The following is a 16,273-nucleotide window of genomic DNA, read 5'->3' as shown; positions in this document are numbered from 1 at the left end:
TTTTTTTTTCTTAAATTCCATATATATGTGTCAGCATACAGTATTTGTCTTTCTCTTTCTGACTTACTTCACTCTGTATGACAGACTCTAGGTCTATCCACCTCATTACAAATAGCTCAATTTCATTTCTTTTTATGGCTGAGTAATATTCCATTGTATATATGTGCCACATCTTCTTTACCCATTCATCTGATGATGGACACTTAGGTTGTTTCCATCTCCGGGCTATTGTAAATAGGGCTGCTATGAACATTTTGGTACATGTCTCTTTTTGAATTATGGTTTTCTCAGGGTATATGCCCAGTAGTGGGATTGCTGGGTCATATGGTAGTTCTATTTGTAGTTTTTTAAGGAACCTCCATACCGTTCTCCATAGTGGCTGTACCAATTCACATTCCCACTATCAGTGCAAGAGTGTTCCTTTTTTTCCACACCCTCTCCAGCATTTATTGTTTCTAGATTTTTTGATGATGGCCATTCTGACTGGTGTGAGATGATATCTCATTGTAGTTTTGATTTGCATTTCTCTAATGAGCAAAGATGTTGAGCATCCTTTCATGTGTTTGTTGGCAGTCTGTATATCTTCTGTGGAGAAATGTCTATTTAGGTCTTCTGCCCATTTTTGGATTGGGTTGTTTGTTTTTTTGTTATTGAGCTGCATGAGCTGCTTATAAATTTTGGAGATTAATCCTTTTTCAGTTGCTTCATTTACAAATATTTTCTCCCATTCTGAGGGTTGTCTTTTGGTCTTGTTTATGGTTTCCTTTGCTGTGCAAAAGCTTTTAAGTTTCATTAGGTCCCATGTGTTTATTTTTGTCTTTATTTCCATTTCTCTAGGAGGTGGGTCCAAAAGGATCTTGCTGTGGTTTATGTCATAGAGTGTTCTGCCTATGTTTTCCTCTAAGAGTTTGATAGTGTCTGGCCTTACATTTAGGTCTTTAATCCATTTTGAGCTTATTTTTGTGTATGGTGTTAGGGAGTGATCTAATCTCATACTTTTACATGTCCCTATACAGTTTTCCCAGCACCACTTATTGAAGAGACTGTCCTTTCTCCACTGTACATTCCTGCCTCCTTTATCAAAGATAAGGTGACCATATGTCCGTGGGTTTATCTCTGGGCTTTCTATCCTGTTCCATTGATCTATCTTTCTGTTTTTGTGCCAGTACCATACTGTCTTGATTACTGTAGCTTTGTAGTATAGTCTGAAGTCAGGGAGTCTGATTCCTCCAGCTCCATTTTTCGTTCTCAAGATTGCTTTGGCTATTCGGGGTCTTTTGTGTTTCCATACAAATTGTGAAATTTTTTGTTCTAGTTCTGTGAAAAATGCCAGTGGTAGTTTGATAGGGATTGCATTGAATCTGTAGATTGCTTTGGGTAGTAGAGTCATTTTCACAATGTTGATTCTTCCAATCCAAGAACATGGTACATCTCTCCATCTATTTGTATCATCTTTAATTTCTTTCATCAGTGTCTTATAATTTTCTGCATACAGGTCTTTTGTCTCCTTAGGTAGGTTTATTCCTAGATATTTTATTCTTTTTGTTGCAATGGTAAATGGGAGTGTTTCCTTGATTTCACTTTCAGATTTTTCATCATTAGTATATAGGAATGCCAGAGATTTCTGTGCATTAATTTTGTATCCTGCTACTTTACCAAATTCATTGATTAGCTCTAGTAGTTTTCTGGTAGCATCTTTAGGATTCTCTATGTATAGTATCATGTCATCTGCAAACAGTGACAGCTTTACTTCTTCTTTTCCGATTTGGATTCCTTTTATTTCCTTTTCTTCTCTGATTGCTGCGGCTAAAACTTCCAAAACTATGTTGAATAAGAGTGGTGAGAGTGGGCAACCTTGTCTTGTTCCTGATCTTAGTGGAAATGGTTTCAGTTTTTCACCATTGAGGACGATGCTGGCTGTGGGTTTGTCATATATGGCCTTTATTGTGTTGAGGAAAGTTCCCTCTATGCCTACTTTCTGCAGGGTTTTTATCATAAATGGGTGTTGAATTTTGTCGAAAGCTTTCTCTGCATCTATTGAGATGATCATATGGTTTTTCTCCTTCAACTTGTTAATATGGTGTATCACATTGATTGATTTGTGTATATTGAAGAATCCTTGCATTCCTGGAATAAACCCCACTTGATCATGGTGTATGATCCTTTTAATGTGCTGTTGGATTCTGTTTGCTAGTATTTTGTTGAGGATTTTTGCATCTATGTTCATCAGTGATATTGGCCTGTAGTTTTCTTTCTTTGTGACATCCTTGTCTGGTTTTGGTATCAAGGTGATGGTGGCCTCGTAGAATGAGTTTGGGAGTGTTCCTCCCTCTGCTATATTTTGGAAGAGTTTGAGAAGGATAGGTGTTAGCTCTTCTCTAAATGCTTGATAGAATTCACCTGTGAAGCCATCTGGTCCTGGGCTTTTGTTTGTTGGAAGATTTTTGATCACAGTTTCAATTTCAGTGCTTGTGATTGGTCTGTTCATATTTTCTCTATTTCTTCCTGATTCAGTCTTGGCAGGTTGTGCATTTCTAAGAATTTGTCCATTTCTTCCAGGTTGTCCATTTTATTGGCATAGAGTTGCTTGTAGTAATTTCTCATGATCTTTTGTATTTCTGCAGTGTCAGTTGTTACTTCTCCTTTTTCATTTCTAATTCTATTGATTTGAGTCTTCTCCCTTTTTTTCTTGATGAGTCTGGCTAATGGTTTATCAATTTTGTTTATCTTCTCAAAGAACCAGCTTTTAGTTTTATTGATCTTTGCTATAGTTTCCTTCATTTCTTTTTCATTTATTTCTGATCTGATTTTTATGATTTCTTTCCTTCTGCTAACTTTGGGATGTTTTTGTTCTTCTTTCTCTAATTGCTTTAGGTGCAAGGTTAGGTTGTTTATTCGAGATGTTTCCTGTTTCTTAAGGTGGGATTGTATTGCTATAAACTTCCCTCTTAGAACTGCTTTTGCTGCATCCCATAGGTTTTGGGTCGTCGTGTCTCCATTGTCATTTGTTTCTAGGTATGTTTTAATTTCCCCTTTGATTTCTTCAGTGATCACTTTGTTATTAAGTAGTGTATTGTTTAGCCTCCATGTGTTTGTATTTTTTACAGCTCTTTTCCTGTAATTGATATCTAGTTTCATAGCATTGTGGTCGGAAAAGATACTTGATACAATTTCAATTTTCTTAAATTTACCAAGGCTTGATTTGTGACCCAAGATATGATCTATCCTGGAGAATGTTCCATGAGCACTTGAGAAAAATGTGTATTCTGTTGTTTTTGGATGGAATGTCCTATAAATATCAATTAAGTCCATCTTGTTTAATGTATCATTTAAAGCTTGTGTTTCCTTATTTATTTTCATTTTGGATGATCTGTCCATTGGTGAAAGTGGGGTGTTAAAGTCCCCTACTATGATTGTGTTACTGTCGATTTCTCCTTTTATGGCTGTTAGTATTTGCCTTATGTATTGAGGTGCTCCTATGTTTGGTGCATAAATATTTACAATTGTTATATCTTCTTCTTGGATCGATCCCTTGATCATTATGTAGTGTCCTTCTTTGTCTCTTCTAGTAGTCTTTCTTTTAAAGTCTATTTTGTCTGATATGAGAATTGCTACTCCAGCTCTCTTTTGGTTCCCATTTGCATGGAATATCTTTTTCCATCCCCTTACTTTCAGTCTGTATGTGTCTCTAGGTCTGAAGTGGGTCTCTTGTAGACAGCATATATATGGGTCTTGTTTTTGTATCCATTCAGCCAGTCTGTGTCTTTTGGTGGGAGCATTTAGTCCATTTACATTTAAGGTAATTATCGATATGTATGTTCCTATTCCCATTTTCTTAATTGTTTTGGGTTAGTTATTGTAGGTCTTTTCCTTCTGTTGTGTTTCTTGCCTAGAGAAGTTCCTTTAGCATTTGTTGTAAAGCTGGTTTGGTGGTGCTGAACTCTCTCAGCTTTTGCTTGTCTGTAAACGTTTTAATTTCTCCATCAAATCTGAATGAGATCCTTGCTGGGTAGAGTAATCTTGCTTGCAGGTTTTTCTCCTTCATCACTTTAATTATGTCCTGCCACTCCCTTCTGGCTTGTAGAGTTTCTGCTGAGAGATCAGCTGTTATCCTGATGGGGATTCCCTTGTGTGTTATTTGTTGTTTTTGCCTTGCTGCTTTTAATATGATTTCTTTGTGTTTAATTTTTGACAGTTTGATTAATATGTGTCTTGGCGTATTTCTCCTTGGATTTATTCTGTATGGGACTCTCTGTGCCTCCTGGACTTGATTAACTATTTCCTTTCCCATATTAGGGAAGTTTTCAACTATAATCTCTTCAAATATTTTCTCAGTCCCTTTCTTTTTCTCTTCTTCTTCTGGAACCCCTATAATTCGAATGTTGGTGCGTTTAATGTTGTCCCAGAGGTCTCTGAGACTGTCCTCTGTTCTTTTCATTCTTTTTTCTTTATTTTGCTCTGCAGCAGTTATTTCCACTATTTTATCTTCCACCTCACTTATCCGTTCTTCTGCCTCAGTTATTCTGCTATTGATCCCATCTAGAGTATTTTTTATTTCATATATTGTGTTTTTAATCGATGCTTGATTCATCTTTAGTTCTTCTAGGTCCTTGTTAACTGTTTCTTGCATTTTGTCTATTCTATTTCCAAGATTTGGGATCTGGGAAATAGAATCTTGGATCATCTTTACCATCATTATTCTGAATTCTTTTTCAGGTAGACTGCCTATTACCTCTTCATTTGTTAGGTCTGGTGGGTTTTTATCTTGCTCCTTCTCCTGCTGTGTGTTTTTCTGTCTTCTCATTTTGCTTATGTTACTGTGTTTGGGGTCTCCTTTTTGCAGGCTGCAGGTTCGTAGTTCCCGTTGTTTTTGGTGTCTGTCCCCAGTGGCTAAGGTTGGTTTAGTGGGTTGTGTAGGCTTCCTGGTGGAGGGGAGTAGTGCCTGTGTTCTGGTGGATGAGGCTGGATCTTGTCTTTCTGGTGGGCAGGTCCACGTCTGGTGGTGTGTTTTGGGGTGTCTGCGGACTTTTTATGATTTTAGGCAGCCTCTCTGCTAATGGGTGGTGTTGTGTTCCTGTCTTGCTAGTTGTTTGGCATAGGGTGTCCAGCACTGTAGCTTGCTGGTCGTTGAGTGAAGCTGGGTGTTGGTGTTGAGATGGAGATCTCTGGAAGATTTTCACCGTTTGATATTATGTGGAGCTGGGAGGTCTCTTGTGGACCAGTGTCCTGAAGTTCGCTCTCCCACCTCAGAGGCACAGCACTGACTCCTGGCTCCTCAATTTGGGATGATTTGTTGTCTATTCATGTATTCCACAGATGCAGGGTACATCAAGTTGATTGTGGAGCTTTAATCCGCTGCTTCTGAGGCTGCTGGGAGAGGTTTCCCTTTCTCTTCTTTGTTCTCTCAGCTCCTGGGTCTCAGCTTTGGATTTGGCCCCGCCTCTGCGTGTAGGTCGCCGGAGGGCGTCTGTTCTTCGCTCAGACAGGACAGGGTTAAAGGAGCAGCCTCTTCGGGGACTCTGGCTCACTCAGGCCGGGCGGGAGGGAGGGGCACGGAGTGCGGGGCGAGCCTGCAGCGGCAGAGGTCGGCGTGACGTTGCACCAGCCCGAGGCGCGCCGTGCGTTCTCCCAGGGAAGCCGCCCCTGGATCCCGGGACCCCGGCAGTGGCGGGCTGCACAGGCTCCCGGAAGGGCGGTGTGGACAGTGACCTGCGCTCGCACACAGGCTTCTTGGCAGCGGCAGCAGCAGCCCCAGCGTCCCACGCCCGTCACTGGGCTCCGCGCTTTCAGTCATGACTCGCGCCCGTCTGTGGAGCCCCTTCAAGCAGCGCTCTTAATCCCCTCTCCTCGCGCACCAGGAAACCAAGAGGGAAGAAAAAGTCTCTTGCCTCTTCGGCAGCTCCAGAGTTTTCCCGGACTCCCTCCCGGCTAGCTGTGGCTCATTAGCCCCCTTCCGGCTGAGTTCTCGCCGCCAGCCCCAGTCCTCTCCCTGCGCTCTGACCGAAGCCCAAGCCTCAGCTTCCAGCGCCGCCGGGGCGAGCAGACAAGCCTCTCGGGCTGGTGAGTGACGCTCAGCACCGATCCTCTGTGCGAGAATCTCTCCGCTTTGCCCTACCCAGGTATGTGGGGAGTTTCTTGCCTTTTGAGAGGTCTGGGGTCTTCTGCCAGCGTTCAGTAGGTGTTCTGTAGGAGTTGTTCCACGTGTAGCTGTATTTCTGGTGTATCCGTGGGGAGGACGGTGATCTCCGCGTCTTACTCTTCCGCCATCTTACCCGGAAGTCAGCCGGCATTTTTAAATCCACTTGCTTTCAAACTGACTTGAGGAAATTTGGAGAATAGAAAGCTGAGAAGAGTAGAATATTGAATCGCAGGAAAAGACTGAGAATTAAATACAGACTTGGACCAAATAATGACTAGATGTGAAACTGCAGGAAATTCTCTGCAAATACTCAGGGTGCAAACCCCAGGGGGGCTGGGAACCTGGGTGAGAAGGAAACGGTGCAGGAACATCGAGCGGACCATGGAGGAGGGTCTCCTGAGTCCAGACCGTGGAAGAGCCTGGCTTCCCCCAGTGGGTGGTGGAAACGCTAATGCTTGAGTCATTACACTCACTGGACATGGCCCAGAAAACAGGGCGTCAGGACCAATCACACAGCACACCGTCGGGCGGTCTGCATGCAGGGTGAATGCCATTCCTTTCTGTCTCTAGTTTCTATAGTTTGGGTATTTGTTTCTTTGACACTGGTTGGTATATTTTACCTTCAGTTTTATTCTTAGAAATTTGGTAATCATTTCCTCCATAGTCAGATGTAGTATTGTGAAAATCTATTCAGAGTTGGAAAAGGCTAAGAATTGCTTAGTCCCTGCTAAACAACTAAGAGTGCATTCCCAGAGATTTCCCAGAGTTGGAGGTGAGAGTGCATGCGTGGCGTGGGAGTTCCATGCATCAGGTGTGGGCCAGCTGGAGAGCAAGCTGGCCCAGTCACCTTCGCACGTCCTGGGAGGCAGTTTCCCTGGTTGGGGAGAGAGGGTGGGGTGAGTCCTTTGGGGCATGAGCGCACCAGTCCTCGGGCTGAGGAGGGCAGTGCAGGAGGCCAGCCAGAGAGGGGCGGTCACTCTCCCTGGAACGTTTCTTCAGCTGTGTTTGCAGGGAGCAGTCTCAAGGGGTGACATACAGTTTTCCTTTGGGACTTGCTAACCACTGATGACGGAGAGGTGCCGTCCCCAAGTTCAGGGACCCCCAAGCACGGGCAGCACCCGCAAGCCCCGTGCACACACCACCTGAGATGGGCAAGGGCACCTAAGCAGGCACAAGGCCGGCGGTGCTGCGAGTCACAATGCCCTTTGTCTCCGGTCCAGGGATCGCGTGTCTTCCATGTCCTCGAGACAGTAAGCGGCTGACTTAGCAGCAGCTGGTGGCGGGCGGGTGGATCCCAGCCCTGACCCACACCCCTGCGCTTCACAGCACAACGTGGGGTGTACACACACTGCTCCACACCTTGCTTTTTTCACATAACGATATCCCTTAGAAATCTTCCTATTCCTCCAGAGGACTTCTCTACAGGGGCCCAGTATACAGATGAACGCACTCCGCTATAAGCCGTCCCCTCCTGGTGGGTCAGTATTGGGTCACTCATATTATTTCACTTGCCAACATTGCGGTAGTAAATCACTTTTACATACATCACTTTCACACAACGTGCAGAGATACAACAGCCACACCAAACAGAAGGCCAGTTGCTTCATTCTCACCACGAACCCGTGAGCTTTGCTAGGAAGCAGCTGTGCGCAGCCCTCGAAGGGACCAGAGGGGGACAAGGGGGCATGGCCCCTCCTATGCCCCCCATGGGGTCATAAGGATCTCAGGACGGAAATTGCTGGATGGAAGGGAGGCTGTATTGCCGCTACCTACCTCCCATCTGCCCTGCTGCTCTTTAGGGAAAACGGAGAGCCTGGGCCATCAAATCAGAAAGCTCAGCACCCTCTCCCTGCTGCTGCCGCTGTTCTCAGGTGTGAGCCTGTTTTGAGAGCCCCTGAAATGCAGCCCCAGAAGTGAGGCCGGGGTCCCAGGCGGCTCCTGCTCGGTGCGGGGCCCAGGGAGGGGCCGCCCCACCAGGACCCCCACACCTCCTGTGAGAGGCGGTTCCAGAGAGGGACGTGCTGGCCCCGGCATCCTGCTGTCCGTGCTGGCCTCTTGGGGGTGTCAAGAGTGGCCCTCAGCCCAGGCTGCACTTTCACAGGAGCCTCAGGGCCCAGACTGCCTGGTGCCCAGACCTCCTGCTGCTCCAGGGCTGGGCCTTGAGTCCAGACGCAGAGACATGCCCCAGCTTCAGGGCAAAGCCGCAGAGGTGAGCGGAGCAGAGAAGCAAGTGTCCCTTCGTGCAGGAATCCGGGGCTCTGAGGGACGCTGTCTCCACGCAGGGAAGGTGGCCGACGGTCCTGAGTTTGCCTCAGAGGCATAGGCGGGTGGGAGGGGACTGGCCTGCAGTCTGTCCTCACAGACATCCTTCCGTCCTGAGCACAAGGCCCTCCCGTCAGAGAATCTTCCAATTAAGGAACGAATCTTCCTCAACCACAGACCTGCGTCCCACCCTGTCTGGGTCACACACGTGTGGAGACACTGCCCTCAGGTCCTTCAGGCCAGGAATCGGGGTTCACACACTCGGGACCCCACTGGGCTGGGATTGGGGAGTGAACGGAGTTCTGGGTGTGACTCTGGCCTCACAACTGAGCCAGGTGTGCACACGCACCCCCACCCCAGTAACTTTTGCCCCACTGGCTGGCTATTTACAGGTGAACTTGAGGCTTGGATGCAGGGGGACGGGGGGGCGGTGCCGGGTGAGGTGGAGAGCAGACCCACTGCCCCACGGAGAAGGCAGCGGCCGCAGGGCTCTGACGCCTCCTCTGTCCACCAGGTCTGGACGTCAGGCAAGCCCAGGTCGTCGTCCTGGCCTCGGGGACCAAGTGCATCAGCGGCGAGTACATCAATGACCAGGGGCTGGTGGTCAATGACTGCCATGCGGAGATCGTGGCCAGGAGGGCGCTGGTCCACTTCCTATATACACAGCTGGAGCTGCACCTGAGGTGAGCGGGGATCCCGGGCAGCCATGAAGCCCCCGCGCCTGGTGTCCCTCTATCCCGGCCGACCCTGAACGTGCCAACGGCCATGCCCCGAAAGCACACCAGCCCCTCCCAGACTCCAGGCCAAGTCTGTTTTCCTCCCCAGGCCTCGTCCTGGGGCCTCCAGGCTCAACTGCCCGGACGAGCCCAGCCAGCAGCTCTGAGCCCTGTCCTCCTGTGTGGGGCGGGCTCTCCCTGCACCCACCCCGCAGTGGGAACCTTTCCTGCACCTGGTCCCCAGGCACCACGACGGAGGTGGCCAGTGATGGGCTCCGTCTCCCCGTTTCTGGCCTCCTCCTCCTCCCTGCATGTTTGCGTCTTAAGTTGGGGGGGGAGTCCATAATGAAGACCCTGAGCAACGTGCCCAGATGTGGGATGCCTAGTGCTGTTGGGCGGCCATCAGGAAGCAGCAGGCTGTCCCCTGGGGGGCATCTCCCTCTACGACCCCCTGAGCAGTAGCAGAATCACGGGTGGCTGTAGGCACAACGTGTGTCTCTGCCAGAACTGCTGTCCTTCCACACCCTCCTGAGCAGCGTTCCTCAAACCCACTAGCAACAGGGGCCTGGGGGCTTCAGGCGGAGACTCCTGCCTGCCCGTGGCCTGTGCCAGGGCCACACAAAGGGAAGGCGGGTCCAGAGGTGCTGAGTAGACTCAGGAAAGTGATGCCTTCACACACTCAGCTAATTTCTGTCTGAGCCCCTGATTTGCAGTTTCTCCTTGGTTCCAGGCTGGCAGATGGTGCGGCCAGGGTTGAATGTGGGGAAGGGAGTTGGAAATCTCTCCAAATGTGGGAAGGGTTTCTCTCCTGAATATCCAACTGCCAGGTCAGAAATGTTTCCAAACACCCCTAACTCTGGATGTGTCACCGTGGCCCCAGGCTGACGTTTAGGGCTGGCTGTGTGCTGGCACCAAGCTGCAGGCCGGGGGCACCCAAGCCCCTGCCCTCAGGGGGTCGGGGTTAGGGGACGGAGACCAGCAACGGCTGCAGAAAGCCAGGGCCAGGCGTTTGCTCCGAGGTTTTGGGGAGGGCCTGGGGGGCCTGGCAGCAGAAGGAGCACAGTCAGGGAAGCAGAAAGGCTGGTGGGACGCCTCAAGGGTTCCCGGGGAGAAAATGTCTGTTCTGCTGCCTGCGTGCTCTCAGAATCCATCACCAATGGGGCAGAACATGTAAAAACAGCAAGACCGGCGGGAAGGAGCCGCCCGTGACTGGTGAGAACGGGTCTGGGAGGGGCCACAGCTAGGCCCGCTCTGTGCCGGGGGTGCTCCGCACCGCCACTGAGAAGGGGGGCACGGGGGGTGTCATGTGGGGAGGACAGGCCCGGGGCACAGCCGAGGTGGAAGAAGAGGGGTCCCCGCGCCGGATTCCTCACTGGGCTGCGGCCGAGCCCTGCTTTTCTATCCCTGTTCTCCGTCTCACAGAGAACCATCTGCCCACGGCGGCCGTGTAGAGCGCAGCGTCCTGCGGGCACACAGGGAGCATCGTGACCCACAGGACGGCCGTGTTACAGACACATTCGGGGTCATGTGTACTGAGGACGCTGGGCTTGTGAAGGATGGGCTTGACCGTGGGCGGCGGGGAGGCCGAGGATGCAGCCTCTGCGGGCCGGTGGCTCTCACCCAGCTGCTCCACGGCTGGTCCAGAAGGTTTCATGCAGGAAATGGATCGGGCGCCCTGGTCGGCCTCCCGTAGCTGACGGGGCCCCTCTCTGTCCCCAGCAAGCGGCGCGAGGACAGCGAGCGCTCCATCTTCGTGCGGCTGCAGGAGGGCGGCTACCGGCTGAGGGAGGATGTCCTGTTCCACCTCTATGTGAGCACATCCCCCTGCGGAGACGCGCGGCTCCACTCACCCTACGAGCTCACCACGGACCGTAAGTGCCCAGCTTTCTGCCTTTATGTTCGAACAGCCCGAGACTCTCCTCCCTGGTTGGCGGGTCCCGCTGTCCGCTCAGACACCGCCTGCTTGCCTGGGTGGCGTGGCCCTGAGGGGCAGGCGAGCGCATCTGCAGCATCGGAATGGCATCCTCTAAAACCTCGGTCCAAGGGCCCACATCTCTGGGGACAGCGTAGCTGGAGACGGGACAGAGGCTCTCTAATTGCTGGGGCCCCGTCGCTGCAGCAGGTCAGGAGTAAATCACAGAACAGGTTGAAGTAGCACAGAGGTGGGCCACGTGGAGGTGGAGCTGACCCCAGGGCTGCGTCTGCCTCTGTCTGCACATGGGGGAGGGTAAAGACATCTCCCTGGGCACCTGGCCTCTCCCACAAAGGGCGTGAAAGCCCTGGGCAGGACCTGCCCTCACGGGTATTTTAGGAGAGCAGGTGACCACAGACACAGTCGCGTCCACCCAAGAGGTGACACCATGGTCCTGGGGGCAAGGATACCGCAGCCTCCTCTGTGCAGGTCTCGTGTCAGTGTCTCCCCAGGTGCCATTAGGAAAGTCTGTTACTGACGCTACATGTGTGCATTACACATGCTCATAGACACACCACACACACACCCGCACACACACACAGACACACGTGAACCCCTCCAGAAGCAGCATGAGGCAAATCTGACGAGGGTGGGGACGTGGAGTATCTGTGTGTGATGAGGGGTCAGCCCCTGCTTAAGATGCACCCATGGCTCGTTGTGCTCGGAGGGAACCTACAGCAGCAACAGACAACGCAGTTATTGAAGGCGTGTTTGGGCCCTGATCCCCCACGGAAGGTCCCCTTGTGTTCTAATTACCAAGGGAAGGAGCGATGAGCACTTTCTGAGTGCCGGCTGCATCCCGGCTTGCGGTGAATGCCTCCGCCTAAGATAAGGACATGCAGGGAAATCGCTCTCTTTAAAACCCTGCATGAATTTAACCAATTTCTCTAATACTCAGATCGTATGCGGGTCCAAAATAATGCCTTCTGCTTTTACCAATGTTCCTCCAAGCCCATCGCTTTCCCCTCTGGGGAACGGTTGGACAGAGTCCCCTGTAATAGGGTACCGGTAACATTTCCATTGCTGTCTTAGCACGGGCTGCCCTCCTGAACAGCACAGGCTGGGTGGCTTATAAACAGCAGACATGGATTCCTCACAGTTCTGGGAGCTGGGAGTCCAAGATTAAGGTGCTGGTAGATTCGGTGTCTGGTGAGAACCCGTTTCCTTGTTCACAGATGGCGTCTTCTGGCTGTGTCCTCACCTGCAGGGAGGGGCAGGGAGCTGTGTGGATCTCTTTATAAGGACACTGATCCCATCATGGGGCCTCCACCCTCATGACCTCATCACCTCCTCGAGGACCCACCTCCTGACACCATCACCTTGGGGGTTAGGTGTCAACATACAGAATCTGGGAACACACACATTCAGACCATAACACCCACCTATGGAAAGTCAGTGGGAGAATCAAGTCAAACAGAGAGTCACGAAAGGGAACCTAATCAATGTCAGGGAACTTCCAGGGAGCTGCCTCAGGAGGAGAGCAGGCTGAGGGACCGGCAACGTGAGCAGTGGGCTTGGCCCCTCCAAAGGCCCCTGGGGTTGTGCAGAGTGTTCCTTCTGACCATGCAGCCTCAGAGAGAGAGAGAGAGGAGAAAACATGAGAATTCATTTTCTCGGAGGCGCTCGTCAGGCTGGATCTACATGGTACCAATTCCCCACATGAAATTGTGAAATATGGTCCATTAGCTACTTGGAATTATCCTTCCATTTTCTCTCAGAAGACCTGGCATCGTGGAGACCCAGCCAGGAGCCCTCCAGTTCCAGGAGGAAAAGTCCTGCAGAACTTTGGGGAGGCCCTGACTCACCAGCTTCCTGACGGCCGGAGTCGGGGAGCCCATCCCGCCCCGCCCCCCTGAGACTGTGCTCTCTGCCAGGGACGGTTCCAGGTCATCAGCCTCCCCGGCCTTAATTCCAACTTGCAAAGCCGGTAGTTTACAAAAACAAGCAGATACGTTCTCAGTGCGCCCTGGGGTTCTCCTCCAGGCACAGATGTCTTTTACTTCGTGGTGTCTTAAGAAGTGGCAGGTGCAGGTAGAAGGGACAAAACAAAGCGTTTTCCTCACATTTTTGCTGCAGATGTGCCTGCAGAAATGAGAAGCTGCTCCTAGGTCATTTTGGCTGGTGTTTCTCCCCAGGGTTCCCACAGGGGCCCCAAGCGGGCACCTGGCGGGTCTGTCCCTCAGACGGCCAGCAAGTGTCCTGCATCACCTTCCTTACTCGTCGGCCAGGGCAAGAAACCCCGAATGCCTGCCGTCCCCCACGTGGAGGACCTTTACAGGTGGCTCAGCCTTCTCCATTTGCCGAGGCACAAACGCCCCGGAATTGTTTTGTTTTAGAGAGAATTGGCTAATGCGGGGACGGGGTGACCCTGCTGATGGCTCACTCTAAGGGTGCCTCCTTCGCTGGACCTCGGAGGAGTGGGTGTGGGTGATGGGGATCCTTAGGGGTCCCCTCCGGGGCAGAGGTGACAGTGACAGGGCCCCTGGAGGCAGGGCCTGCCCGAGGGGCGTTTAGCAGGGATGAGCGTTCCCACCTCCTGCAAGCCACCCCTGCAGAAGCCCAGCCTCACTGCCCCACGGCCTCAGGGTCCACGCTCCTGAACAGGCCCAGGGCACCCGACCCTGAAGGTCACGGCAATGTCCTCGCATCCACAGATGCAGAGCATGACATGCTCAATCCTCTCCCCGGAGGAGTCACACCCGGGAGAAGCTCTGGCCCTGGACACCGAGGCCTCCAGCTTCTCACCCACAGCTGCTCCGGGAGCCACCCCTCCACCGGCCAGCATGTCCCCTGCCAGTCCTTGTCACTTTGGCTGGTTTGATTGTCACCCCTTGCTTGGTCTGCAGGAGCCGTTGTACATCTTTCCGCACAACCCACAGCCATAGTGCCAGGGGTCACCCCTCCCTCTCTCACACACAAGTACACACACGAGCACAAGCACACGGCACACACGCACAACAGATGCCTGACGTACGGGACCACGGACACACCTGTTCAGTGATTAGGTCTAAGGGAAGTTCTCAACAGACCTGCCCAGGTGGCCCCCTGTCCTTTAAGAAGGAAGGAAGGCAGAGTGAACCCCAGCAGAGAACCAAGTCTGACCCACCTGTGGCAGAGCCCCCCGCTGTCCACCAGGGACTCTGGCTTCAGCTGTCGCCACAGCCCTAAAGGTTCCATGAGTTGCAGGAGCCACAGACCCCTGAGGCCCAGTTCAGGGGCTCTGCAGCTAAGGGACAATACACAGTCCCACCCCCGGGGATGCCTGTGGCTCCAGAAATTCTAAAGTCCCTGGGGTTTTTTTCCGTCAAAAACATTCACTTGGACAGATCGTAGGTTCTCCCTTCCTAGAGTCCTTAGAAATGGACTCAGTGTCCGTTGGCCAAGATGTCTGGGGAGGCGTGCTGCCTGTGAGCAGGTGTGCACAGATTTGGTTGTTTCCAAACCCGACTTACCTACAGCACTGCCAGGAAGTTTCTACAAATTCAGGTTCCTGTGCCCACTCTCCCAAGATTCTGGTGCCTCGGGATGCAGTGGGTCTGAGGGTCCGTACTTTGAAAACTTCCCCAGTGATTCTGAGGACCAGCCATGTTCTGAGCCCCCGGGTTCAAAACCCCCTAACCTGTCCCCTGCCCCATTGGTTTCCTATCCTCTCCCACCGGAGGGCGGGCCTGCGTGCAGACGGGGCACTGGTGGAGCGTCTGCAAGGCCCGCAGACACGGGGGCAGTTCTGATCAGAACCTAAATGAAGAGATTAATGAAAAGACCTGGGCTGGTCACAGTGGCTGGGTGACCGTTCTCCTTCCAACTCACCAGCACTCTAATGCAAATTCCTCTTGCTTGGAAGGTTCTTTAAATAACCTAGAAAAGTCAGTCCTTGGTGCCATTTTACAAGAGTTTAACAACTTAGTTCAAATCTCCGATCTATCTCCCACAAGAAGCCATGAGAAATAGCATGATTACATCACACAGCTATCTTACAAGTGTGAACTGAATGCCTGTACGTCTGAGCCAGTTCTATTCCTTGTACATGACAGCAGCTCAAGAGATTGCTCCAAAATCCCATAGGAAGTCAGGGAATCTAAAATACACTTCCTGGGCCTCCCTGGTGGCGCAGTGGTTAAGAGTCCGCCTGCCGATGCAGGGGATACGGGTTCGTGCCCCGGTCTGGGAGGATCCCATATCCTGCGGAGCGGCTGGGCCCATGAGCCATGGCCGCTGGGCCTGCGCATCCGGAGCCTGTGCTCCGCAACGGGAGAGGCCACAACAGTGAGAGGCCCACATACCGCAAAAAGAAAATAAATAAATAAATAAATAAAATACACTTCCTGACGCCCCATCTTCTGATGTGACTACTGAGCTACAGAGCATGCAACACATGATAATATCCGTGCATTGTAAGGTCGATGGATTTAAATGGCTTCCTAACTCACATAGTCACTGTCACCATCCTCACCAGGTAGGATAAGAACACCCACGTGACCACATGACAAATATTGTAGATGTCATTATTACAATAAATAGTAGACTACATCATGGGTATACCTTCTGGGATATACCTTTTGAAGCTTATTTGGGGTTTAAAAATATTGTCTTCTTTCCTATACTTTTTTCCCATTTCTGGCTCTTTCTCTCCCCTGCACCATTGCAGCAACCATGCATCACATTTTAGATAGACCTTTGCTCCCTTGGTGGACTTCCTCAGTCGCCATCTGATTCTCTCCTGAAAATAGAATATTCACTTGTACAATTTTCTTAAGCATATTACCAGCCGCACTTTATCCTGACATCAGGGTCCTAAAGTAAGAGTTTTAGATGAACAAACACTACACTGAAGAGTTTCATGAGATGGAGTATCGGAATTAGCTAAGAACATCCTTATGGGTTTGGGAGCATTTATGTATCCACGCAGTCAGGGTCTTAATGCTCCACACTTCCACTGTCTAGGGCACACGGCAAATCCACTGCAGATGATTTAAGATCAGTTCCCCGCAGTTTCTGGTTGGATTGGCATTTCGTTCTGCTTGAAGTAGCCTCTTCAACTCCCTCCTGCCTCTCGCAATTAGGCAAGAAAGAGCCAGGGTAAACGAGCTCTGCAAGATCGCAACGCTCAGCGCCACTGGGACTGATCACACTGGTGGGGGAGCTGGAGGAGGCAGCCGAGACTCAACACCTCCGAAAATAAAC

At 50.9% G+C, this 16,273-nt stretch overlaps 1 protein-coding gene across 1 annotated transcript in view; it reads left to right on the top strand.

The window, feature by feature from the left end:
- The window catches only part of ADARB2 (adenosine deaminase RNA specific B2 (inactive)), a 395,993-nt gene that overhangs the window by 364,005 nt on the left and 15,715 nt on the right, over positions 1 to 16,273 (top strand). The window contains exons 5-6 of the mRNA XM_060095397.1: positions 8,916 to 9,084; positions 10,837 to 10,988. Coding sequence (XP_059951380.1) covers positions 8,916 to 9,084; positions 10,837 to 10,988 — 321 coding nt within the window. The remainder of the gene's footprint in view (positions 1 to 8,915; positions 9,085 to 10,836; positions 10,989 to 16,273) is intronic.

The sequence above is a fragment of the Mesoplodon densirostris genome, chromosome 4, assembly GCF_025265405.1.
Source record: "Mesoplodon densirostris isolate mMesDen1 chromosome 4, mMesDen1 primary haplotype, whole genome shotgun sequence".
Taxonomy (NCBI): domain Eukaryota; kingdom Metazoa; phylum Chordata; class Mammalia; order Artiodactyla; family Ziphiidae; genus Mesoplodon; species Mesoplodon densirostris.
Note: the sequence above shows the minus strand (reverse complement) of the source record. Positions and strands in the feature narration are given on the sequence as shown.